The 25,505-nt window shown below is 42.6% G+C and overlaps 1 protein-coding gene across 1 annotated transcript in view; it reads right to left on the minus strand.

Annotated features, from left to right (window-relative positions):
• Window positions 1-2,635: 2,635 nt before the first annotated feature.
• LOC140722432 (uncharacterized) overlaps window positions 2,636-25,505 on the minus strand; it is a 358,127-nt gene continuing 335,257 nt past the window's right edge. Inside the window, exons 11-12 of the mRNA XM_073037172.1 lie at window positions 8,509-9,081; window positions 2,636-7,752 (exon numbers count right to left, since the gene is read on the minus strand). Coding sequence (XP_072893273.1) covers window positions 6,960-7,752; window positions 8,509-9,081 — 1,366 coding nt within the window. The 3' untranslated portion in view covers window positions 2,636-6,959. The remainder of the gene's footprint in view (window positions 7,753-8,508; window positions 9,082-25,505) is intronic.

A 25,505-nucleotide genomic window follows, 5' to 3' on the forward strand; every position in this document is an offset into this window, starting at 1 on the left:
CTACCTAGTGTGAAGTCGCTGGTGTCTCTGTAGTTGAGATGACCAAGTGAATCCCTTCCCACACATTGAAGCCTGAGTTATTCTTCTCCGTCGAGGCTACGCCGTAGGCTCTACGTAGCCGCGTACCCGACGCTGCACCCTGTGCTGTACCGTATGCCGTAGGCTAACGCGCACATTCCTAAAAATGCAACTACGCATCGCAGCGACGCAGACTGCAAGAACTGTGATTGGTCCACTTGGTAGCAGCCAGTTTCCTTTTCTTTTTCAATCTTTTTATTAAGTTTCAAATTTAATAGGCATAGCAATAATATAATGATACAAAGAGATCGGGATTACATTAATGTCGGTTAACATGTAAAAGCACAGATTCCAAATGACAAATATAGTTTAACCTCCCAATCTCATAGCAACTAACCATGAAAGAGATATCATATAAGGAGAAAAAAACCGTACACTAGAAAAAAACACTAAACTAAAAAAAAACAGACAAAATTGGGCTGTCATATTACAACGGCTGAAATTATTTGGAGTTAACTCCGCTCCTCTGAACATGAACAAAAACTTATTACACAAGATTCGGAAAGGGTCAACTTACATCATATGAAAATTTGAATAAATGGCCTCAAAGTCTCTTCAGATTCAACCGAAGGAACCACAGTACCACTCCTAATTTTTTCCAAGTTTAGACATGCTATGGTTTGGGAAAACCATTCAAATGTAGTAGGGAGATTGGAATCTTTCCATTTAAGTAGATCTGATGGTTATTAATGTAACAAATGCAATCAGACGACAAGCTGACGAGGATAAATGACTATAGTCTATCACCGGTCCTCCAAAATTTGCGGTAATAGGATGTGGTTGTAAATCAATACACAGAACTACTGAGATAATATCTCAATATACCCTTCCAATATTTTTTTTGAGAAGAGGACAAGACCAGAACATATGTGTGAAGGAAGCTACCTCGGAATTACATCTATCACAGACAGGATTTATATGGCAGTAAAAATGTGCTAACTTATCCTTGTACATATGAGCCCGATGAACCACCTTAAATTGCATGAAGGCATGTCTGACACACACTGAAGAGGTATTTTCTAGTTCAAGAATTTTCTCCCATTTCTGTATAGGTAAAGGTATCCCAAGTTCTCTTTCCCACTTATTCTTAATTTTATCAGAAGTATATAAGCGTATTTTCACAATTAAATCATAAATAAATGATATTAAACTCTTCTGATATGGATTTAAACTTATTTTTTTCCGTAACTTCAATTTGATATGATATCGGAACGGAAGGTAAAATAACATTCAAAGGTTTCTAATCTGTAAATATCTGAAAAAGTGTGATCCAGGCAAATTATTTTTATTAGAAAACTGTTCAAAAGCCATAAAAGATCATCCATAAATAAATCACGATAACATGATATTCCCTTTGTTTTCCATGAAAGAAAAGCTTGATCAATTCAAAATGGTTGAAAGAAAAAAATAGATGTCATAGAACTTGACAGTAGATATTTATTTGGTCCAAAAAATTGCCAACATTGAAACCATATTCCTATTGTATGCTTAATTATTGGAATTACCATTTGCTTATTAAATTTAGTAAGTGCAAAGGGAAGCAGAACCCGTAAAATAGAAGCCAATGAAAACTTTGGTCGAGACTCCCGTTCAAGGTTCATCCAACTCTTGTGTGCAAAACGTTAAATATCGAATATTAATTCCCAATAATAAAATCTAGGATCCGGCAAAACCAAGCCGCCTTCCTTTTTTTGATTTCTGTAAATATTTCTAATATAACCTGGGACTTCTATTCTGCCATATATATGCAGAAATTTTAGAATCAATAATATATAAAAAAGTTAGAGATAAAAATTGATACCGCCTGAAATAGGTACTGATATTTAGGTAAAATAATCCTCTTAATAGCATTAATGGAACCAATCAAGGATAAGGATAATGGGGACCATTTAGTAAACAATTCTTTAGCATGATCAATTAAGGGTAAACATTAACTTTAAATAAATCGTTGTGCTTCTTAGTAATTTTAACACTCAAATAAATAAAATAATCAGCAGCAATCTAAATGGTGACTGTCTATAAATTGAGACTTGCATATTTAATGGAGAGAGCACACTTTTATTAAGATTTAGTTTATAAGCAGAAAAACTACTAAACTGAGCAAGTTGTGTTATTACTGCAGGAATGGATTTCTCTGGATTAGAAATATATAGCGAAAGGTCATCTGCATATAGTGATACTTTACGCGTCCCATTCCCATGAGTAACACCAAATATACTGGGTGAATCACGAATAGCAATTGCCAAGGTCTCCAGGCTAATATCTGATAGTAAGGGGCTCAAAGGACAGCCTTGTCTAGTACCTTGGAAAAGCCTAAAGAAAGGGGATCTCTGATCATTAGTGAAACAGAAGCCAAAGGTATATGTTATATCAATTGGATCCAAGATATAAATTTTGGACTAAAATTAAGTTTCTCAAGAATTTTAAACAAATATTCCCATTCAAATGTATCAAACGCCTTCTCGGCATCGAGCGAGAAAACACGTTCTGGAGTCTTAGATAAAGTAGTCTATACAATGTTCATTAACCACCAAACATTACAATGTGTATAATAATTTTTAATAAATCCTGTCTGATGCTCGGAGACAATTTGTGGCAATATCTTCACCCATCTAATTGCTAATATTTGAGAAAGGATTTTAGATTCAACATTCACAAAGATATCACAAACCTCATGCACATTCAGTGAGATTTTTATCATTTTTAGGAATTAAATAAATAGATGCTTCATAAAATGTTTGTGGTAACTTACATACAAATAAAGCATCTTTAAAAATGTTTACCTAACCAGGGAGAAAGTAAATCGGAAAAAGATTTTTAAAATTCAGCTGTATACTCATCCCGACCACGTGCTTTACCAGAATTCAATGAATAAATTGCATTCTTTATTTCCTCTTCAGTAATGGGTGTGTCTAATACTAAACGTTCATCAACTGATAATCTCAGAATATTTAATTTCCTTAAAAATTCATGCATTATGGTAGAATCATAAGGAAATTCTGATTGGTATAAATTGGTATAAAATTCTTGAAAAAAATTGTTAATTTCATCATGGTCAACCGTCAAAGTACCATCCGTTTAAGAACCCTATTAATCTGAAGTTTCGCCAAAGCAGCTTTTAGTTGGGTAGCCAATAATTTACCCAATTTATCACCAAATATATAAAATGACCCTTAGTTTTAAGTAACTGATTTTCAATCGGGGATGTTAATAACAAATGATGTTGCATCTGAAGTTCAACTCTCTCTTTATAAAGCTTCAAATTGGGAGCAATAGAATATTTTCTATCAATTTCTTTAATCTTATCAACCAATGTACGTATTTCATTATTAATTTGATTCTTCAATCCAGCAGAGTGTGAAATAATTTACCCTCGGATATATGTTTTAAAGGCATCACGTGATATCCTACTGAAAATTTCTTCCGTTGAGTTAGTTGAAAAGAAAAAGGCAATCTGTCCTTTAATGAAATTAATAAAATTTAAGCCCTGAAGTAAAATAGAGTTGAACCGCCATTGTTTAGTACCAAAGGTTACATCAGTTAACTTAACTGATAATTTCAAAGGTGCATGATCGGAAATGGCAATTGTATCATATTCACAGGCAGTGACAAATGAAACTAATCGAGAATCAATAAAGATGTAAAGGAATCTAGAGTAATTATGATATACATGAGAAAAAAGAGAACTCTTTTTCATTAGGATGTAAAAACCTCCTAATTTCTAAAATTCCAGAGTCAACTAAGAAGGAATTAATAAAAATAGCAGATTTGTTTGTAAGTACCTGATTAGGCAGACTTATCCATCATACGTTTCAGACAACAATTAAAATCTCCACCCATTATTACCATATATTCATTTAAATTGGGAAGAAATGCAAAAAAGTGCTTAAGGAATTCAGGATAGTCAGTATTTAGTGCATAAATATTAACCAAAACTATTTTATTGTTATAAAGTTAACCGGTGTTTAATAGAAGTCTATCATATTGGTCTGAAATTGTATCATAGTGAACAAATGAAATCTAGGAGTCTATATAAAAAAAAGAAACACCTTTCACCTTAGTCGATGAGTTAGAGTGAAACTGTTGGCATTTCCAAAACCTAAAGAAGTGCTGATTATCCTCCTTACTCACATGTCTTCTGCGCAAAAATAATCTGAGCATTCAGTCTATGAAAAACTCTAAAAATCTTCTTCCATTTAATTGGATGATTCAAACCGTTCGTATTCCATGAAACAAAATTAATTAATAATATCCATTTTCCTTAAATAAACAATGTAGTATGTAAAGGGTTAACCATATTGCATAGGAAACTCATGAATCAGGAAGAGGGAAAATAGTTTAAAGAGGAAATGGAAGTTATGACAATACAGACATTTTTGTAGTTTCAATTCAGCCCAAAAGAAAAATACTAGACTAAAAATAGCCCTACCACCCCACCCACAAAGACCGAACACCTGGCCAATAGACAGCCAGACAACTATCTAAGAACCTCCCTACCCCCATCTCCCTTGAGGCAAATCTCCAAATTTAAAAAAATAAAAAACAAACCACCCATAGTCAAAACATTACGAGAGGAATGTCAAGCAGATGTTAGAGAAAAACAGCCAATTGCAGACCATTTTAAAAGAAAAGGTCTTAAAAAATGACACAAAATACAATCTTAATAATATTTCAAGAAAAAGGAAATAATCAGCATATCAAAGTCTTAATCATTTTCAAAAGCAAACAATTAAAAATAAAAAAAGTAAAACAATGAAGAAAAAGAAAGAAACTTTAACATGGAAACATAATAAACATCCGAATGTCAAAACACAGTATGACTGTAATCAACCCAAGGGCAAAGTTCTAAAGTGTCCAAATCTATAAGCTGGCTGTTAACTAATAAACCAGATACACACAGACATAAAGGAATGGTAAATTTCAGAGACATCCAAGCTCAAATGTTGATCTTCAAAACATTAGACATCTGCGTTCAAGCTTAGCTCTTTGAGAAATTGTTTTGCTTCATTCACGGATTTAAAGCATTTGAATGATTTATCGGGCAGAGCAACCCTTAGGTGAAAGGGATATAACAAAGCTGGACAAAGATTCCTCTGATATAATTCTGACATCACCATTTTAAAATGCAATCTTTCTTGCATAACCTCAGGACAAAAATCTTCAACAAAATGAAACTTAAGATTCTCATGCTCAGTAACTCCTTTCTGATGAGCAATCCGAATGAAGTGCTCCTTAGTATTCACATTGTGACATTGAAGATTTACATGACGTGGTTTTAACCCTTTCGATGGTTTTGGTTTCAGCGCCCGATGTGTGCGGTTGAGTGCAGGAAGGGAAGAAAATACCTCCGAGCCAAAGACCTCCATTAAGAATTTTTAAGATAGTACACAGGGCCCATATGTCCAAAGATAAATTGGCACATATTTTTTCCTAATATAAGCCCTATTTGTGACAGATGTAACGCAGAAGTGGCTACTCTAACTCATATGTTTTGTTCATGTGTTAAGTTTAAATAATTTTTGGTGGGATGTGTTTGGAATATTATCTAAAGTTATAGATGCGGATGTTCAACGTAATCCACTTACAGCAATTTTTGGGATTATTCCAGAGGAAGCATTTTATCTATTTGATATTGACATTATATGCTGTTTATATGGTTTTTTTATATTATCTACTTGTTAAACTCCTCTTCCGATTTGTATATTCTTTATTTGGAAACCAATAAAAAAGATTGAAAAATGAGATGAAGAATTGAGAAAAAAACTGAGTAAGATCCCGGCTCTCAATGTCCTCACTGAGTCTATTATTCACAAATTCAGTCTGTGGCTTCGACTCTCCAAATCAGTAATCTTGATTTTGTTCTGCTCCAGGGTTTGAGTGGTTGAACTTCATTTCATTTCCAAAGAATTCAATTTGCGATCTCTCTGTTTCCCAGCTTGAATAAGCTCTGAAATTTGCCACTGCTGTTTTTCGTTCTTCTTTTCAAGTGTTGCCAATGTACCTTCACTCTCCTTTAACCATAATTCCAAGGGAATAAATCTTTTATCAAGTTCTTCATCCAAAAGATTCTAGATAGCCAGTAAAGTAAGTTGAAACTTTTTAGGCTGTTCAAAGACATCTTCTTTCTTTCCATTTTCACTGCCGGTTCCCTTGCCTTCGGCTAATGACTTTCTTCCTCTGTAAGCCATTTCAGTCAATTCAAATTCAAATTCAAACATATAAAAGTGTTATAAACACTTTGATAAAGATATTAAAGGGGCGGTAAGTAAATTTAAAATGAACAGAGCAAAGCCGGAATGCAACCAACTCCATGTAGCGCCTCCATGAGAGTCCTTCGCCTAATGTAGCCTAACGCGCACATTCCCACAAATGTAGCTACACGTTGCGGCAACACAGACTGCAAGTACTGTGATTGGTCCACTTGGCAGCAGCTATTTTCTTCCTGTGCATGTCCTGTCGCTTCGAAGTTGGAAGGTGGACCACATCAAGGAGAGGTTAGGTGAGGTAGTCAGAAAATATGTACATGTGCACGACTCTTCATTGGCAGACAATAAAAACTTGAAAATGGCATCAAAATCATGCAAAGAAATTTCCACCAACATTGCTTTGGAATGAAATGGAAAGCAATGGGAAAACTTGTCATTTTCCGGCGTTGCAGTATTTTCGAAAGAAGTAACACTTCTGCAACATTGATTAGCTCCAACTCCAACAAGACGTAGTCAGCAGTCGCCATTGTTCCCAACTCAACACGAGTCAATTCAACACAGTAGCACAGAACCCCAACACCAACTAGCGTTTTGGCAGAGCGACGCAGACACACGAACTCACAAGTAGAAATGCTCACAACAGCATAGCGTCTACGCAGAGGTATAATTCAGGCTTCAGCAGGTGAATGGCTTCTCCCCAGTATGAACTGACCGGTGTGCTAGTAGGTTGGATGACTGAGTGAATCCCTTCCCACAGTCTGAGCAGGTGAACGGCCGCTCCCCAGTGTGAACTCGCTGGTGTGCCATTAGGGCGGATGACCGAGTGAATCCCTTCCCACAGTCTGAGCAGGTGAACGGCCGCTCCCCAGTGTGAACTCGCTGGTGAGCCATTAGGGCGGATGACCGAGTGAATCCCTTCCCACATTCTGAGCAGGTGAACGGCCTCTCTCTGGTGTGAACTCGCTGATGTACCTTCAGATCGCTAGATTGAATGAAGCCCTTCCCACATTCTGAGCAGATGAAGGGCCTCTCCCCAGTGTGAACTCTCCAATGTACCTTCAGGTCAGATGACCGAGTGAATCCCTTCCCACAGTCTGAGCAGGTGAACGGCCGTTCCCCAGTGTGAACTCGTTGGTGAGCCATTAGGGTGGATGACTGAGTGAATCCCTTCCCACAGTCTGCGCAGGTGAACGGCCTCTCTCCAGTGTGAACTCTCTGATGTACCTTCAGTTTAGATGAGCAACTGAATCCCTTCCCACAGTCCGAACAGGTGAACGGCCGCTCCCCGGTGTGAAGCCGCTGGTGAACCAGTAGGTTGTATGACTGAGTGAATCCCTTACCACATTCTGAGCAGGTGAACGGCCTCTCCGCAGTGTGAACTGACTGGTGAACCAGTAGGGTGGATGACTGAGTGAATCCCTTACCACATTCTGAGCAGGTGAACGGCCTCTCCCCAGTGTGAACTGACCTGTGTGCTTGTAGGTGGGCTGACAGTGTGAATCTCTTCCCACAATCTGAGCAGGTGAATGGCCGCTCTCCAGTGTGAACTCGCTGATGTATTTTCAGTTTAAATGACTGAGTGAATCCTTTCCCACAGTCTGAGCAGGTGAACGGCCTCTCCCCAGTGTGAACTCGCTGATGTACCTTCAGTTCAGATGACAGAATGAATCCCTTCCCACAGTCTGAGCAGGTGTACGGTCGTTCCCCAGTGTGAACTCTCTGATGTACCTTCAGTTTAGATGAGCATGTGAATCCCTTCCCACAGTCTGAGCAGGTGAACGGCCTCTCCCCAGTGTGAACTCGCTGATGTAACTTCAGTTTATCTGAGCAAGTAAATCCTTTCCCACAGTCTGAGCAGGTGAACGGTCTCTCTCCAGTGTGAACTCGCTGGTGAGCCATTAGGGTGGATGACTGAGTAAATCCCTTCCCACAGTCTGAGCAGGTAAATGGCCTCTCCCCAGTGTGAACTCTCTGATGTGCCTTCAGGACAGATGACTGAGTGAATCCCTTCCCACAGTCTGAGCAGGTGAACGGTCGTTCCCCAGTGTGAACTTGCTGATGTATCTTCAGTTTATCTGAGCAAGTGAATCCTTTCCCACAGTCTGAGCAGGTGTATGGCCTCTCTCCAGTGTGAACTCTCTGATGTACCTTCAGATTAGATGACAGAGTGAACCCCTTCCCACAGTCTGAGCAGGTGAACGGCCACTCTGCAGTGTGAACTCGCTGGTGAGCCATTAGGTGAGATGACCGAGTGAATCCCTTCCCACAGTCTGAGCAGGTGAACGGCCGCTCCCCGGTGTGAACTCGCTGGTGAGCCATTAGGTCAGATGACCGAGTGAATCCCTTCCCACAGTCTGAGCAGGTGAACGGCCGCTCCCCGGTGTGAACTCGCTGGTGTGCCAATAGGATGGATGACCGAGTGAATCCCTTCCCACAGTCTGAGCAGGTGAACGGCCGCTCCCCAGTGTGAACTCGCTGGTGAGCCATTAGGGTGGATGACCGAGTGAATCCCTTCCCACAGTCTGAGCAGGTGAACGGCCTCTCTCCAGTGTGAACTCGCTGATGTACCTTCCGTTCAGATGACAGAATGAATCCCTTCCCACAGTCTGAGCAGGTGTATGGCCTCTCTCCAGTGTGAACTCTCTGATGTACCTTCAGATTAGATGACTTAGTGAACCCCTTCCCACAGTCTGAGCAGGTGAACGGCCGCTCCCCGGTGTGAACTCGCTGGTGAGCCATTAGGTCATATGACCGAGTGAATCCCTTCCCACAGTCTGAGCAGGTGAACGGCCGCTCCCTGGTGTGAACTCGCTGGTGAGCCATTAGGTCAGATGACCGAGTGAATCCTTCTCCACAAATTCAGCAGATGACCAGCCTCTGCCCAGTGTGGTGTGAACTGACTCGTGTGTCCACAGGTGGAAAGACCGACTGAATCCCTTCCCACACACAGGATAGGTGAATGGCCTTGCCCCAGTGTCAACTTGGTGATGTCCCTTCAGATGAAATGTCAACTGTATCCATTCCCACTGTCTGAGCAGATGAATGGGTTCCCCACCTGTTTGAAATGATGGGCGTGCCAGTCGGTCAGATGATCGAGTGACTCCCTCCCCACAGTCTGAGCAGGAAGGATGATTGTGTGAATCTCTTGCTCCTCTTCTTAAGTATCTGGACAGAGACAGCAAAACTGGTGTGTTGTGTTCGGGATTCCCGTAGACAAATTCCTTGTCATTTTTAACCTGTAAAAAGATTTACAAAATCCATCAATGGGTGTAGGACAACATTTCAGATGAGATCACTTGAGTTGTCAAGGTGTGATCTGACATCACACTGTTACAGTGAGGTTGAACCCAAGTTGGTGAGAGAAATCATCTCCTGACTGGGCACAGTGCTGGTATCTGGAATGATCATCAAACTGTCTGATGTTCTTCCTGTCTCTCTAAGAATGGGGCATTTCTGCCATCGCCAATCTGTGACTTGGCTCAGTTTGACTCTCTCCATTGGTATTATTCCCTGTTCCCACTGAGCTGCCTGGCCCCACAGTAACTGAAACACTCTCACCGAAAAAGCCGGCAGTGCATTCCATGCACCCACCAGTCTCTGTGTAGAAAACTTACCCGACATCCCGTTGGTATCTATTTCCAAGCACCTGAAAACTCTGCTCCCTCGTGTTAGACATTTCAGCCCTGGGAAAAATCCTCTGGCTATCCACACAATCAATACCCCTCATCATCTTATACACCTAAAAAAGTTCTAAACATAAACAAGGAAATTACACATTGCTTTGAGGATTTGTTGGAAGTATACAAGATGATGAGGGAGAAGATTGGGTAAATAAATACAAGCAGCTTTTTCCACTGAGGTTGGGTGGGATGACAACCAGAGGTCAGGGGTAAGCGGGGAAGGTGAAAATTTAATGGGAACATGTGGAAAAGCTCTTTACTGAAATGGTTGTGAGAGTTTGGAATGAGATGCCAGCACAAGTGGTGAATATGAGCTCGGTTTCACCGTTTAAAAGAAGTTTGGATGGGAGCCTGGATGGTAGGGGTATGGATTTTTTATAAAAAGGGCCCAAAGGATATCGGGAACCAAATTCACCACAACCACAAACTGTTCCTGCCGCTACAATCCAGGAAACGGTACCACAGCAAAAGGACCAACAGGTTCCGGGACATCACCTTCCACCAGGCCATCAGACTGATTAATTGATTTCTATGTTTTCTAGACTGTCCTATATACAAACTAATTATTATAAATCAATTTCAATTACACATTGCACATTTAGACAGTAATGTAACGTAAATATTTCTACTCCTCATCCATATGAAGGGTGTGCATAATAAAGTCAATTCAATTCACCATCTCCACTATCTGTTCTGTCTTTCTGGCTCCCATTCCCCCTACAACTTACTTTAACCATATCAGCCCCAACCCCCACTACCTCTAGTAAGCCTTACCACTAAGATATTAGTTGCCTGTTGTTCTGTTCCCCTAACTAACAAATCCACTTATCAGCCCTTTGACTTTCCTCCCCCCAACAGTTTCCAAAGTCTTCCACTTGTTGTTGTCCGGGCATGGCCATTGGAGTACTCTGCGATGGCTATTTAACCTCATTCTCCTTCCTGACTCTCACCCAGTTTCCTGTGTCCTGCACCTTGGGTGTAACTCACCTCTCTTCATGTCATATCTTTCACCCCCTCCTACTGCTGGATGATCTGGAATTCACCCATTTCCAGATCCAACACCTTAAAGTGCAGGGTTACAAGCTGAAGCTGGATGCACATCTTGTAGGTGAGGGCATCAGGGACACTGGAAGTCTCCCCTCCTTCCCTCCAATATTCCCTCTAATTTGTAATAACCAGTGTGCACATGAATCTTGTACTGTGCATTTTTACCCAGTGACAACATGTGCACAGTGAATTATATATAGAGATATATTCATTTTCACAGCTGGCAAATCGCGGTCGATAGGAACTTTGATCTCCTCTGGGTTTGATCGAGTTCATCTGCACTCTCACACAACCTATGTAGCAGGCCTGTAATGGGTAATGAAGGATTTTCTCACCAAAGCTTTTGCATATTGTCCATATGTGGTTTGCTTGCTAAATTACACTTTAAAAAGTCAGATTTCCAAATATCACTCCACTTCTTCCCACTTGCAAATTCTCCAGCAACTTTAGCACCAGCACATGCACACAGGCATCGCCAGTTTCTGGACTCTACATAGACATTTCCCCTGAACCCTCCCCCAGGGGACTGACGGTGGTGAACTCAGTGATGGCAATGCCAATGAATATGAAGGGAAGGGCAGTAGTCTGTCTCACTGGAGTCTGGAGTCAACGTGTATCTAATGCCAAAGTAAAATGCAGATATAAAACACAGGAGATTCTGCAGTTGCTGGAAATACAGAGACGCACACACACAAAACGCTGGAGGAACTCTGCAATTCAGAGAGCAACTAAACAGCGGAGTACACAGGCTAGGCATGCTGAAGGGGCTCGGTCTAAAAGTTGTCTATTTATTCCTCTCCACAATTGTTGCCTGACTGTTGATTTCCATCAGTATTTTGCAGAAATTAACCACCTTTTTTTTGATCAACCAGTTTCCAAATACTTCTAATCTTTCACTTTTAACCACATCGTGCTGGTCTTATTCGTCCTCCTCCTCTGGACCCCATCTCTCTCTGGAGCCCCTGACTCAGGCTGGCAACACTTCGGTTTCTGACTCTGCACCATCGAAGATTCACTCGCGAGTCTGCTGTCAGACTTTAGAGGTGCATTGAATTGCGAGACCGCAGGTTCTTTTACTGAGAGAGATCGAGAGAGAGAGGACGTCAAAACCACAGAGAGCTCATCGTCTTATTCACCCTGGAGAAAATCATGTAGGTGTATGAATTTCAGCCCAGGGCTGAAACAGCTAACACAAGGGGGAATAGGTTTAAGCTGCTTGGAAGTAGGTACAGGGGAGGTGTCATTCATAAGTTTTTATAAGCAAAGAGTGGTGTGTGTGTGGAATGCAGTGACAGCAACAGTGACAGAGCCGGATACAATAGGGTCTTTTAAGAGACTCTCAGATAGGTACATGGAGCTTAGGAAAATAGGTGGCTATGTGGTAGGGTAATTCTAAGCAGTTTCTAGAGTAAGTTACATGGTCGGCACAGCAATGTCGGCCAAAGCATCTGTAATGTGTTGTAGATTTCTATGTTTCTATGAAATTCACGGGAAATCTCCTATCCCACGGAGTGGTGACTAGTTGCAACCTGTCATCTCAGGGAGAGTGAGAAGGGAACGGCAGGGGTAGATTTTCATATACTGATATGGAACAGAATCATGGGCAGGGACCAGATGGGCCGAGTGGCGTTTCTTGTGTACATTGTGAGTGTGGTAGAAACAGTAAGTACCTGAGACATGGGATTTGACACAGAACTGATTTATCTTTCACAGATACACAATATTAAACTGCAGTCTAGTTTAAGGCTAACATCAGTAGAACAGACTCCCCCAATGCTCAGTGACCAGGGTTCAGTCCTGGGTGAGATGAGAAGCCGCAAGAACTGGAGAATCTGACAGTAACAGTCCCTCATGAACCTGCAGCTGCCTTCAGTCACCGTGATGGTTAAACATTTAACACAGAGATGATTAGACCTTCCTCCCTGATGTAGGAGCGCTCAGACCGAAGATGTGGGGGAGAAGGAAAAAAAAGATAATAAAGTTGTTTGCACAGTTAGGGATAAACAGAGAGGAAGAGGTGGAGAGTTTCTTAAATGCATCTATTTTAATGCTAGGAGCATTGTAAGAAAGGTAGATGAGCTTAGAGCATGGATTGATAACTGGAAATATGATGTTGTATTTATTAGAGAAACATGGTTGCAGGAGGGGTGTGATTGGCAACTAAATATTCCTGGATTTCGTTGCTTCAGGTGTGATAGAATTGGAGGGGCAGGAGGGGGAGGTGTTGCATTGCTTGTCTGAGAAAATATTACAGCATAGACATTGACAGGATAGATTACAGGGCTCGTCTAGGGAGCCATTTTTGGTGGAATTGAGGAATGGGAAAGGTGTAGTGACACTTATAGGGTGGTATCATAGACCACCTAATCGGGAGCGAGAATTGGAGCAGCAAATTTGTAAGGAGATAGCAGATACTTGTAGTAAGCACAAGGTTGTGATTGTGGGAGATTTTAATATTCCACAGATAGAAACATAAAAAATAGATGCAGGAGTAGGCCAAAGTGAATAACGTCACATTTATCCACATTAAATTGCATCTGCCTTGAATTTGCCCACTCACCTAACCGAGCCAAGTCACCCTGCATCCTCCTCACAGCTAACACTGCCGCCCAGCTTCGTGTCATCCGCAATCTTGGAGATGCTGCATTTAATTGCCTCGTCTAAATCATTAATATATATTGTAAACAACTGGGGTCCCAGCACTGAGCCTTGCAGTACCCCACTGCTGACTGCCTGCCAATCTGAAAAGGTCCCGTTTATTCCCACCCTTTGCTTCCTGTTTGCCAACCAATTCTCTATCCACATCAATACCATACCCCCAATACCATGTGCTTAAGTTTGCACACTAATCTCCTGTGTGGGACCTTGTCAAAAGCCTTTTGAAAATCCAAATATACCACATCCACTGGTTCTCCCTAATCCACTCTACAAGTTACATCCTCAAAAAATTCTATAAGATTTATCAGACATGATTTTCCTTTCACAAATCCACGCTGACTTTGTTGGATGAATTCACCTCTTTCCAAATGTGCTATGATCACATCTTTGATAACCGACTCTAGCACTTTCCCCACAACCGATGTCAGGCTAACCCGTCTATAATTCCCCGGTTTTTATCTCACTCCTTTTTTAAAAAGTGGGGTCACATTAGCCACCTTCCAATCCTCAGGAACTAATCCAGAATCTAAGGAGTTTTGAAAAATTATCAATAATGCATCCACTATTTCTTGGGCTACTTCCTTAAGCACTCTGGGAGGCAGACTATCTTGCCCTGGGGATTTATCTGCCTTTAATCCCTTCAATTTACCTAACACCACTTCCCTACTAACATGTATTTCCCTCAGTTCCTCCATCTCGGACCCCTACTATTTCCAGAAGATTATTTATGTCCTCCTTAGTGAAGACAGAACCAAAGTAGTTATTCACTTGGTCCGCCATATCCTTGTTCCCCATGATCAATTCACCTGTTTCTGACTGTAAGGTACCTACATTTGTCTTAACCAATCTTTTTCTTTTCACATATCAATAAAAGATTTACAGTCAGTTTTTATGTTCTCTGCCAGCTTTCTTTTATAATCTTTTTTCCCTTTCCTAATTAGGCCCTTTGACCTCCTCTGCTGGACTCTGAATTTCTCCCAGTTCTCAGGTATGTCACTTTTTCTGGCTAATTTACTATCCCTGATTTCCCTTGTCAGCCACGGGTGCACTACCTTCCCTGGTTTATACTTTTGCCAAATTGGGATGAACACTTGTTGTAGTTCATCCATGCAATCTTCAAATGCTTGTCATTGCATATCCACCATTAACCCTTTAAGTATCATTTGCCAGTCTAGCTTAGCTAATTCACATCTCATACCTTCAAAGTTACCCTTCTTTAAGTTCAGAACCTTTGTTTCTGAATTAACTATGTCACTCTCCATCTTAATGAAGAATTCCACCATATTATGGTCACTCTTACACAAGGGGCCTCGCATGACAAGATTGCTAATTAACCCTTCCTCATTGCTCAATACCCAGTCTAGAATGGCCTGCTCTCTAGTTGGTTCCTCGACATGTTGGTTCAGAAAACCATCCCGCACACATTCTAAGAAATCCTCTTCCTCAGCACCCTTACCAATTTGGTTCACCCAATCTATATGTAGATTGAAATCACCCATTATAACTGCTGTTCCTTGTTTGCACGCATTTCTAATTTCCTGTTTAATGCCATCCCCAACTTCACTACTACTGTTAGGTGGCCTGTACACAAATCCCACCAGCGTTTTCTGCTGCTTAGTGTTACGCAGCTCTACCCATATCGATTGCACATCCTCCAGGCTAATGTCCTTCCTTTCTATTGCGTTAATCTCTTCTCTAACCAGCAATGCTACCCCACCTCCTTTTCTTTCCTGTCTATCCCTCCAGAATATTGAATATCCCTGGATGTTGAGCTCCTATCCTTGGTCACCCTGGAGCCATGTCTCTGTGATTCCAACTATATCATATTCATTAATAACTATCTGCACATTCAATTCATCCACCTTATTATGAATGCTCCTTGCATTGACACACAAAGCCTTCAAGCTTGTTTTTACAACACTCTTAGCCCTTCTACAATTATGTTGAAAAGTGGCTCTTTTTGATTTTTGCCCTGGATTTGACTGCCTGCCACTTTTACTTTTCACCTTACGACTTTTTGCTTCTGCTCTCATTTTGCACCCCTCTGTCTCTCTGCACTTGTTCCTATCCCCCTGCCACATTAGTTTAAATCCTCCTGAACAGCAGTAGCAAATGCTCCCCCTAGGACTAGGAGGAGGGACAGCCCTCAGTGATTCCTGTGTTTGCACCCTGGAAGCCTCAAGAAATGATAATGATCATGAATCAGGCCCCAGATAGAAAAGAAAAACCAGCACAGTTTGCTCAGTGTGTCCACAGTACTACACAAATGTTTAATGCGACTCCGCAAGATTTATTCAGTCTCTGCTGCATGATTCTCTCAGCTGCTGAGGGGCGGAAATGGAAGGCAGAATTGAGATACCAAACCTATCAGGAGTTACAGGCGGGAAACCATAATGAGAATGAACAGACAGACCAGTTTATTCAAGCCTTGGAAAGGGCTCTCCAGCAACCTGTAAACATCACTAAAGTACCTGAATGCAAACCTAAGCCTGGGGAATCAGGACCAGACTATTGAGAGCGATTTGTGGCCTGCTACGGCACCTTCGCAGGAGACCAAGCCTTTAATGCAGGAGACAGCCCAGATATAAATCAATTGTGATGAGGCATCCCACTACCACACGCTCTTTTAGGAAGTGGACTCCTGAAGCTGAACAGGCCCTGAGAGACTGCTTCGGTACTACTAACTGGGATGTACTGCAAGGGGGGCTCTGTGGGGGCGTTGAGGAGGTCACTGAATGCACATCGGACTATATTAACTTTTGTGTGGATGCCGTTGTTCCTGTTAGAACTGTTCGCTGCTATCCCAATAATAAGCCCTGGATCACTAGTCACATCAAAGGCCTCCTAAACCAGAAGAAGAGGGCCTTTAAAGATGGTGATCGGTTGGAGCTTAAAAGAGTTCAGAAGGAACTCAGAGTACAGATAAGGGGGGCAAAGGAGCAGTATAGGAGGAAGCTAGAACAAAAGCTGCAGAAAAAAAGCATGAAGGAGGTGTGGGATGGGATGAAGATCATCACCGGATGTGGTGCAAAGCGGGGGGCAAACATAAGTGGAGATGTGGAGAAAGCGAACCAGCTGAACAACTTCTTCAATAGGTTCGACAGCACAATCTCACCCTCACCGCAGAACTCCACACCAGGCTTACTTCCCTCACAGGAAAATAGCCACTCACAGGAGACCTGGCCCACGCCCAGGATTACGGCTGCACAGGTGGAAGGTCAACTGAGGAAGATCTGTACCAGCAAGGCGGCTGGACCAGATGGAGTTTCCCCACGAGTACTGAGGGCCTGTGCGACTGAACTGGGAGAACCACTACAGCGCATCTTCAACATGAGTCTAGATCAGAGAAGAGTACCCAGACAGTGGAAAACATCCTGTATTGTCCCGGTACCGAAGAAACCACAACCAAAGGAGTTGAATGACTTCAGACCTGTTGCCTTGACGTCGCACGTGATGAAGACCATGGAGCGGCTGATAATACAGAATCTGAGGCCACAAACCAGGCACGCCCGGGATCCGCTTCAGTTTGCGTATAAGGAGAAGGTGGGAGTGGAGGATGCTATCACGTATTTGCTGCACAAATCACTCTCTCACCTAGATGGGGTCAGTTGTGCTGTGAGGATTACATTCCTTGACTTCTCTAGTGCCTTTAACACCATCCAGCCCAAGATCTTAAAGCACAAACTAACGGAGATGGGAGCAGACTCTCACATGGTGGATTGGATAGTGGACTACTTGACAGATAGACCTCAGTATGTGCGGTTGGGAGACTGTAGGTCTGACACGGTGGTCAGCAGCACAGGTGCGCCACAGGGAACCGTACTCTCTCCGGTCCTGTTCACCCTGTACACATCAGACTTCCAATATAACTCAGAGCCTTGCCATGTGCAGAAGTTCGCTGATGACACGGCCATAGTGGGGTGTGTCAGGAATGGACAGGAGGAGGAGTATAGGAAACTGATTCAGGACTTTGTGATATGGTGCAACTCAAACTACCTGCGTCTCAATATCACCAAGACCAAGGAGATGGTGGCGGACTTTAGGAGATCTAGGCCTCATATGGAGCCAGTGATCATTAATGGAGATTGTGTGGAGCAGGTTAAGACCTACAAGTATCTGGGAGTACAGTTAGACGAGAAGCTAGACTGGACTGCCAACACAGATGCCTTGTGCATGAAGGCACAGAGTCGACTGTACTTCCTTAGAAGGTTGGCGTCATTCAATGTCTGCAGTGAGATGCTGAAGATGTTCTATAGGTCAGTTGTTGAGAGCGCCCTCTTCTTTGTGGTGGCGTGTTGGGGAGGAAGCATTAAGAAGAGGGACGCCTCACGTCTTAATAAGCTGGTAAGGAAGGCGGGCTCTGTCGTGGGCAAAGTACTGGAGAGTTTAACATCGGTAGCTGAGCGAAGGGCGCTGAGTAGGCTATGGTCAATTATGGAAAACCCTGAACATCCTCTACATAGCACCATCCAGAGACAGAGAAGCAGTTTCAGCGACAGGTTACTATCGATGCAATGCTCCTCAGACAGGATGAAGAGGTCAATACTCCCCAATGCCATTAGGCTTTACAATTCAACTGCCAGGACTTAAGAACTTTTTTTAAAGCTATTATTAATGCTTTTTGAGTTAGTGCTTTAGATGCATATCATATTATTACTGAGTTAAGTATTGTATGTAATTAGTTTTTGCTACAAGAAGTGTATGGGACATTGGAAAAAATGTTGAATTTCCCCATGGGGATGAATAAAGTATCTATCTATCTATCTAATGATGGGAATCTGTCCCCCCAGTTCAATGCCCTACTGCTCCAATGCTTACCAACTAAGTTAGCCAACATGATTAAAACAAATATATGGATTGGCCTGACAATGACCGAAATCGAATGCGACGAGCTTTGACATATCATTAGGACCCAACTTTCGAATCCCCATCAACCCCGAAGGGAACTAATATTAAAGGTGAATATGCTCAGCGGGAAGAAGGACGCGAGCGGGCTATATCTGAGGAACAGAAATGGGAACAAAAACCTACCAAGGGACAGGTGGGGACAACAACCCGTTTAGAAACTGACGAGAAGATGCTTCCAACCATGAGTGCCAACCCTCAGGAAGAGCCCAATGTAATATTGCAAGTTGCTGGAAATCCGGTTCCATTTATAATTGATATGAGGGCAACCACAACCACTCTCGATCAGGAAATAGTATCGGAAAAGGAATTCCAGCTATCAGATGCCACAATCACTCTGTCTGGTTTCGAAGGCACGGAACGTATGTATTCACGTAACCAGCCACTGCAGGTGGAATTCCAGGGGAAGCAGTGTGAGGTTTCATTTACTGTCACCACCAGACGGGGGTGTAATCTCGTAGGGAGAGACTTGCTCTGTCCGTTGGAAGTCGAGATTCTATGCACGGACAAGGATATCATGCTGGAACTGCGAACAACTGATAGCTTCCTCAGTTTCTGACCACCCAGTGGTGGGCACTTTATCTGGACTCCAGTACATTTGAACCCCTTCTGCCAGCGGCCGACTCTCATGTGACTCTGTGCTATGACCCTACGTGGTGCTCAGCTGAGGAAAGCTAATATTATGCACCCCTCGAGTGACAGAAATTGCCAGTCATGGTGATTGGACAGGTTAATGTAAGAGACGGCATTGCATTTCTTGCTGAAGGTCCAGATTTCTTTTGGCGACAGACAGGATTGGTGGTTCCCCATACCACCTTCAGGGTTTGCCCTGGGTTCAAGCCAAAGAGCCTAGGGCTCCTTGCCTACACCCTGTCGAAACAGGCCTCCAGCACAGAGGGAGACTGGCAAAACTTTGCCGTGGGCCAACCGATACTGGAAGGAGTCTGAGGTGAAAACAGGACATCTGGTAAGACATTCTTTTAATAGTGACCAAACCCAAGATGTGATACCCCATCTTTGGGCAATTTCAGTCCATGAAGTCAGCCCTCCTGTCCGGATCACAGTGAAGGAAGGACAGACTCTCCCATCCATTCCGCAATACCCCCTCTAGCCTGTCCGGATCACTGTGAAAGAAGGACAGACTCTCCCATCCATTCCGCAATACCCCCTCTAGCCCGTCTGGATCACAGTGAAAGAAGGACAGACTCTCCCATCCATTCTGCGATACCCCCTCTAGCCTGAGGCAACGTTTTATGAGGATGGAAACTCTTTTGTGGATCCAGCAGGAAAACGATATTCTGACTATGCGATAGTGATGGACAGTGAAGTAATTGAACAGGCATCTTTTGAAGCAGCTGTCTCCGCCCAGAAGGCTGAGCTGTTTGCTCTGACTCGTGCCTGTATCCCAGCAACAGACTAAAGTGGGAACGTTTACACAGACTCCCGTTATGCATTTGGAATTGTACATGACTACGGGGCTCTCTGGGAACATGGGGATTCCTGACTTCCTCTGGCCACCCCATTAGTAATGCCACCATTGTAAACAACTTACTCACCACTCTACAGCTACCTCGAGTTTTGTTCTTCTCAGGGGGACGCCTCTGAGGAGGAGTGAAAACTGTGGTCCCAGATGGGGTGCCAGAAAGACTCCAACATAGGTTTTTGGATCACCCAGCGGGACAGGTTTGTGTTCCTACATAGTTTTTACCAATATTGGCCGATTATATACATAATTGTACACACCTGGGAAAGGAGGGAATGGTTGGTATCCTGTACCCTGCACACCGGGTACGACTCCCTTGACAGGTGGATCTTTTTCGTGTCTACAAGTTGATTTTATTGAATTGCCTAGAGTATATTGCTATAGATACTGCTTAGTTATTATAGATGTGTTTAGTAGATGGATTGAAGCTATTCCAACTACCATTAATACTGCTGTGACTGTTGTGAAGGTATTATTAAGGGAAATAATTCCCAGGTACAAGCCAGAGATGCTGAGTTCAACAATGTCTCACACTTTACGGTGAAAGTAAATGAAAGAGTATGTAACAAACTAGCTATCAAGCAACAATTACACTGTGTACACCACCCACGGGCCGTTGGCAGAGTGGAAAGAGCCAATGGCACTCTGAAGAGTAAACTGGCCAGGCTAACAGTGGAGACTGGACTCACTTGCTTGAAGGTCCGACCATTAGCCCAATTCCACATGAGGGTTACCCCACAGGGGAAAACAGGGCTGTCACCAGCTGAAATCATTTCTGGACGGCCCATGAGGACACCCTGGGAACAAAGTCTCAGGATTAAAGGCAAAGTGAATAAGAATAAGGAACCTTGGTTCTCGATGGATATTTGAACTCTGATAAAGAAGAGAGAGATGTAGATAGATAGAATTGTAAAGCCTAATGGCATTGGGGAGTATTGACCTCTTCATCCTGTCTGAGGAGCATTGCATGTATAAGAAACAGGGAGCAAAGAAGGTACTTGAGTAGTATAAAAAGTGCAAACAAATACTTAGATAGATAGATAGATACTTTATTCATCCCCATGGGGAAATTCAACCTTTTTTCCAATGTCTCATACACTTGTTGTAGCAAAAACTAATTACATACAATACTTAACTCAGTAAGAATATGATATGCATCTAAATCACTAACTCAAAAAGCATTAATAATAGCTTTAAAAAGTTCTTAAGTCCTGGCAGTTGAATTGTAAAGCCTAATGGCATTGGGGAGTATTGACCTCTTCTGAGGAGCAATGCATCGATAGTAACCTGTCGCTGAAACTGCTTCTCTGTCTCTGGATGGTGCTTTGTAGAGGATGTTCAGGGTTTTCCATAATTGACCGTAGCCTACTCAGCGCCCTTCGCTCAGCCACCGATGTTAAACTCTCCAGTACTTTGCCCACGACAGAGCCCGCCTTCCTTACCAGCTTATTAAGACGTGAGGCGTCCCTCTTCTTAATGCTTCCTCCCCAACACGCCACCACAAAGAAGAGGGCGCTCTCCACAACTGACCTATAGAACATCTTCAGCATCTCACTGCAGACATTGAATGACGCCAACCTTCTAAGGAAGTACAGTCGACTCTGTGCCTTCCTGCACAAGGCATCTGTGTTGGCAGTCCAGTCTAGCTTCTCGTCTAACTGTACTCCCAGATACTTGTAGGTCTTAACCTGCTCCACACATTCTCCATTAATGATCACTGGCTCCATATGAGGTCTAGATCTCCTAAAGTCCACCACCATCTCCTTGGTCTTGGTGATATTGAGACGCAGGTAGTTTGAGTTGCACCATATCACAAAGTCCTGTATCAGTTTCCTATACTCCTCCTCCTGTCCATTCCTTACACACCCCACTATGGCCGTGTCATCAGCGAACTTCTGCACATGGCAGGACTCCGAGTTATATTGGAAGTCTGATGTGTACAGGGTGAACAGGGTGTACAGGGTGTAAGGAAGAAATCAGGAGGGCTGAAAGAAGACATGAGGTAGCGTTGGCAGTCAAGGTGAAGGTGAAGAGCTTCCACAGGTATATTAATAGCAAAAGGATAGTTATGGGATAAAATTGGTCCTCTTGAAGATCAGAGCGGTTGGCTATGTATGGAACCAAAATAAATTGGGGAGATGTTAAATGGTTTTTTTGTGTCTGAATTTACTAAGGAAACTGGCATGGAATCAATGGAAATAAGGCAAACAAGTATTGAGGTCATGGAATCTATACAGATAGAAGAGAAGGAGGTGCTTGCTATCTTGAGGTGAGTAGATAAATCTCCAGGACCTGACAGGGTATTCCCTCGGACCTTGAAGGAGACTAGTGTTGAAATTGCAGGGGCCCTGGCAGATATATTTAAAAGTCATTATCTACGGGTGAGGTGCCAGAGATTTGGAGGATAGCTCATGTTGTTCTGTTGTTTAAAGCAGGCTCTAAAAGTAATCCGGGAAATTATAGGCTGGCAAGTTTGATGTCGGTCATGGGTAAATTATTGGAAGGAGTACTAAGAGATAGGATCGACAATTATTTAGATAGACAGAGACTTATTAGGGAGAGTCAACATGGCTTTGTGCCATGTTTAACAAATATATTAGAGAGTTTCGAGGAGGTTACAAGGAAAGTGGATGAAGGCAAGGCAGTGGATGTAGTGGACTTCAGTAAGGCCTTTGACAAAGTCCCGCATGGGAGGTTAGTTAGGAAGATTCAGTCACTAGGTATACATGGTGAGGTAGTAAATTTGACTGGGAATTGAGAATGGGAGAAGTCAGAGAGTGGTAGTGGAGGATTGCTACTCTGAGTGGAGGCCTGTGACTAGTGGTGTACCACAGGGATCAATGCTGGGTCCATTGTTATTTGTCATCTATATCAATGATCTGGATAATAATTTGGTAAATTGGATCAGCAAATTTGTTGATGATACAAAGATTGGAGGTGTAGTGCACAGTGAAGAAGGTTTTCAAAGCTTGCAGAGAGATCTGAACCACCTGGAAAAATGGCAGATGTAGTTTAATACAGACAAGTGTGAGGTATTGCACTTTGGAAAGTCAAACCAAGGAAGAACGTAAAAGGTAAATGGCAGGGTACTGAGGAGGGCACTAGAACAGAGGGATCTAGGAATACTGATACAAAATTCCCTAAAACTACCTGTGTCTCAATATCACCAAGACCAAGGAGATGGTGGTGGACTTTAGGAGATCTAGGCCTCATATGGAGCCAGTGATCATTAATGGAGAATGTGTGGAGCAGGTTAAGACAAGTATCTGGGAGTACAGTTAGACGAGAAGCTAGACTGGACTGCCAACACAGATGCCTTGTGCAGGAAGGCACAGAGTCGACTGTACTTCCTTAGAAGGTTGGCGTCATTCAATGTCTGCAGTGAGATGCTGAAGATGTTCTATAGGTCAGTTGTTGAGAGCGCCCTCTTCTTTGTGGTGGCGTGTTGGGGAGGAAGCATTAAGAAGAGGGACGCCTCACGTCTTAATAAGCTGGTAAGGAAGGCGGGCTCTGTCGTGGGCAAAGTACTGGAGAGTTTAACATCGGTAGCTGAGCGAAGGGCGCTGAGTAGGCTACGGTCAATTATGGAAAACCCTGAACATCCTCTACATAGCACCATCCAGAGACAGAGAAGCAGTTTCAGCGACAGGTTACTATCGATACAATGCTCCTCAGACAGGATGAAGAGGTCAATACTCCCCAATGCCATTAGGCTTTACAATTCTACCGCCAGGACTTAAGAACTTTTTAAAAGCTATTATTAATGCTTTTTGAGATAGTGATTTAGATGCATGTCATATTTTTTACTGAGTTAAGTATTGTATGTAATTAGTTTTGCTACAACAAGTGTATGGGACATTGGAAAAAAAGTTGAATTTCCCCATGGGGATGAATAAAGTATCTATCTATCTATCTATAAAGTATCTATCTATCTATCTATCTAAAAGTGGCATCACATGTAGATCGGGTAGTAAAGAGAGCTTTTGGTACATTGGCCTTTATAAATCAAAGTACTGAGTATAAGAGTTGGAATGTAATGGTGAGGTTGTATATAGCATTAGTGAGGGGGAATTTGGAGTACTGTGTGCAGTTTTGGTCACCGAATTACAGGAAGAATATTAATAAGGTTGAAAGAGTGCAGAGAAGGTTTACAAGGATGTTGCCGGGACTTGAGAAACTGAGTTACAGAGAAAGGTTGAATAGGTTAGGACTTTATTCCCTGCAGCGTAGGAGAATGAGGGGCGATTTGATAGAGATATATCAAATTATGATGTGTATAGATAGAGTGAATGCAAGCAGGCATTATCCACTGAGGCTAGGGGAGAAAAAAAACCAGAGGACATGGGTTAAGGGTGAAAAGTTTAAAGGGAATATTGGGGGGGGGGGGAGCTTCTTCACAACTGTGTCTGACTGGTACTGGCATAACTGGTTCTTCTGGGCACATTCAGTCTCACTCCCAACTATATCCTACCTTCCTTTGTGCAGCTATGTAATGTCTAAAGGACCAGTGTTTGTGTAAATGAGACTCACCAAACTTTCTCCCGACTGAATCACTGGAATCTCCAAGTCAGATGGGTTCTCTCCAGTTGATGCTCTCAATCCTCGGGCTGGTTCACTTGTTGCTGTTCCCTTGTCTTCAGTCGTGGTTTTTCTTCCAATAAATCTCTCACTGCAGGTCTAACGTTAACATGAAAGATAATGAAGCACGTTAACAATGAAAAGGAGGACCAAACATTTCTGCTTAATGGTACTAGGAACAAAACTCACTGAAATTTAAACGTTGAAGGCAAATATAATGATCTCAGTGAACAATCTTTAATTGTCCCTCACACATCACAAAACAATACGGGATAAGAAGGAGCCATCATTCAGTCATGGTAAGACACAAGACACAGGAACAGAATCAGGTGATTCAATCCATCTGGTCTGCTCCACCACTCAACCATTCAATCATAGCTGATTTTTAATCCAACACCATATTCCTGCCTTCCTCCTGTAACCCTGAAGCTACTCAGCAATCATCAGTATATTAATCTTCACAAATAGACCCAAATGGCAGCCTCAAACAAATTCTGCAGCAACAAATTCCACATATCAGACATCTTTTGGCCAAATTTTTTTTCTCATCTCAGTTTTAAAGGGAAGCAAGTTTATTTTGAGACCGTGCTGTCAGATCACAGACTCTCCGTCTAATGAAAACATCCTCTCCATGTCCACTGTATCCAGGCTTTTCAGCATTCGGTAGGTTTACTTAACCATACATCCCCACACCACCCCCACTGTCCCTCTGAACTCCATTGAGCACAGGTCCAGAGCCATCAAATGCTCCTCATATATAAATCCGATCATTCCTGAGATTATTCATGTGAACCTCATTAGCAACAACTGCACCGGACACATTTCCAGGAATAACAGACAAATTGGTTCCAGGATAATTTACTGGGAAAA

Source organism: Hemitrygon akajei, unplaced genomic scaffold, assembly GCF_048418815.1.
Source record: "Hemitrygon akajei unplaced genomic scaffold, sHemAka1.3 Scf000077, whole genome shotgun sequence".
NCBI classification, from domain to species: Eukaryota; Metazoa; Chordata; class Chondrichthyes; order Myliobatiformes; family Dasyatidae; genus Hemitrygon; species Hemitrygon akajei.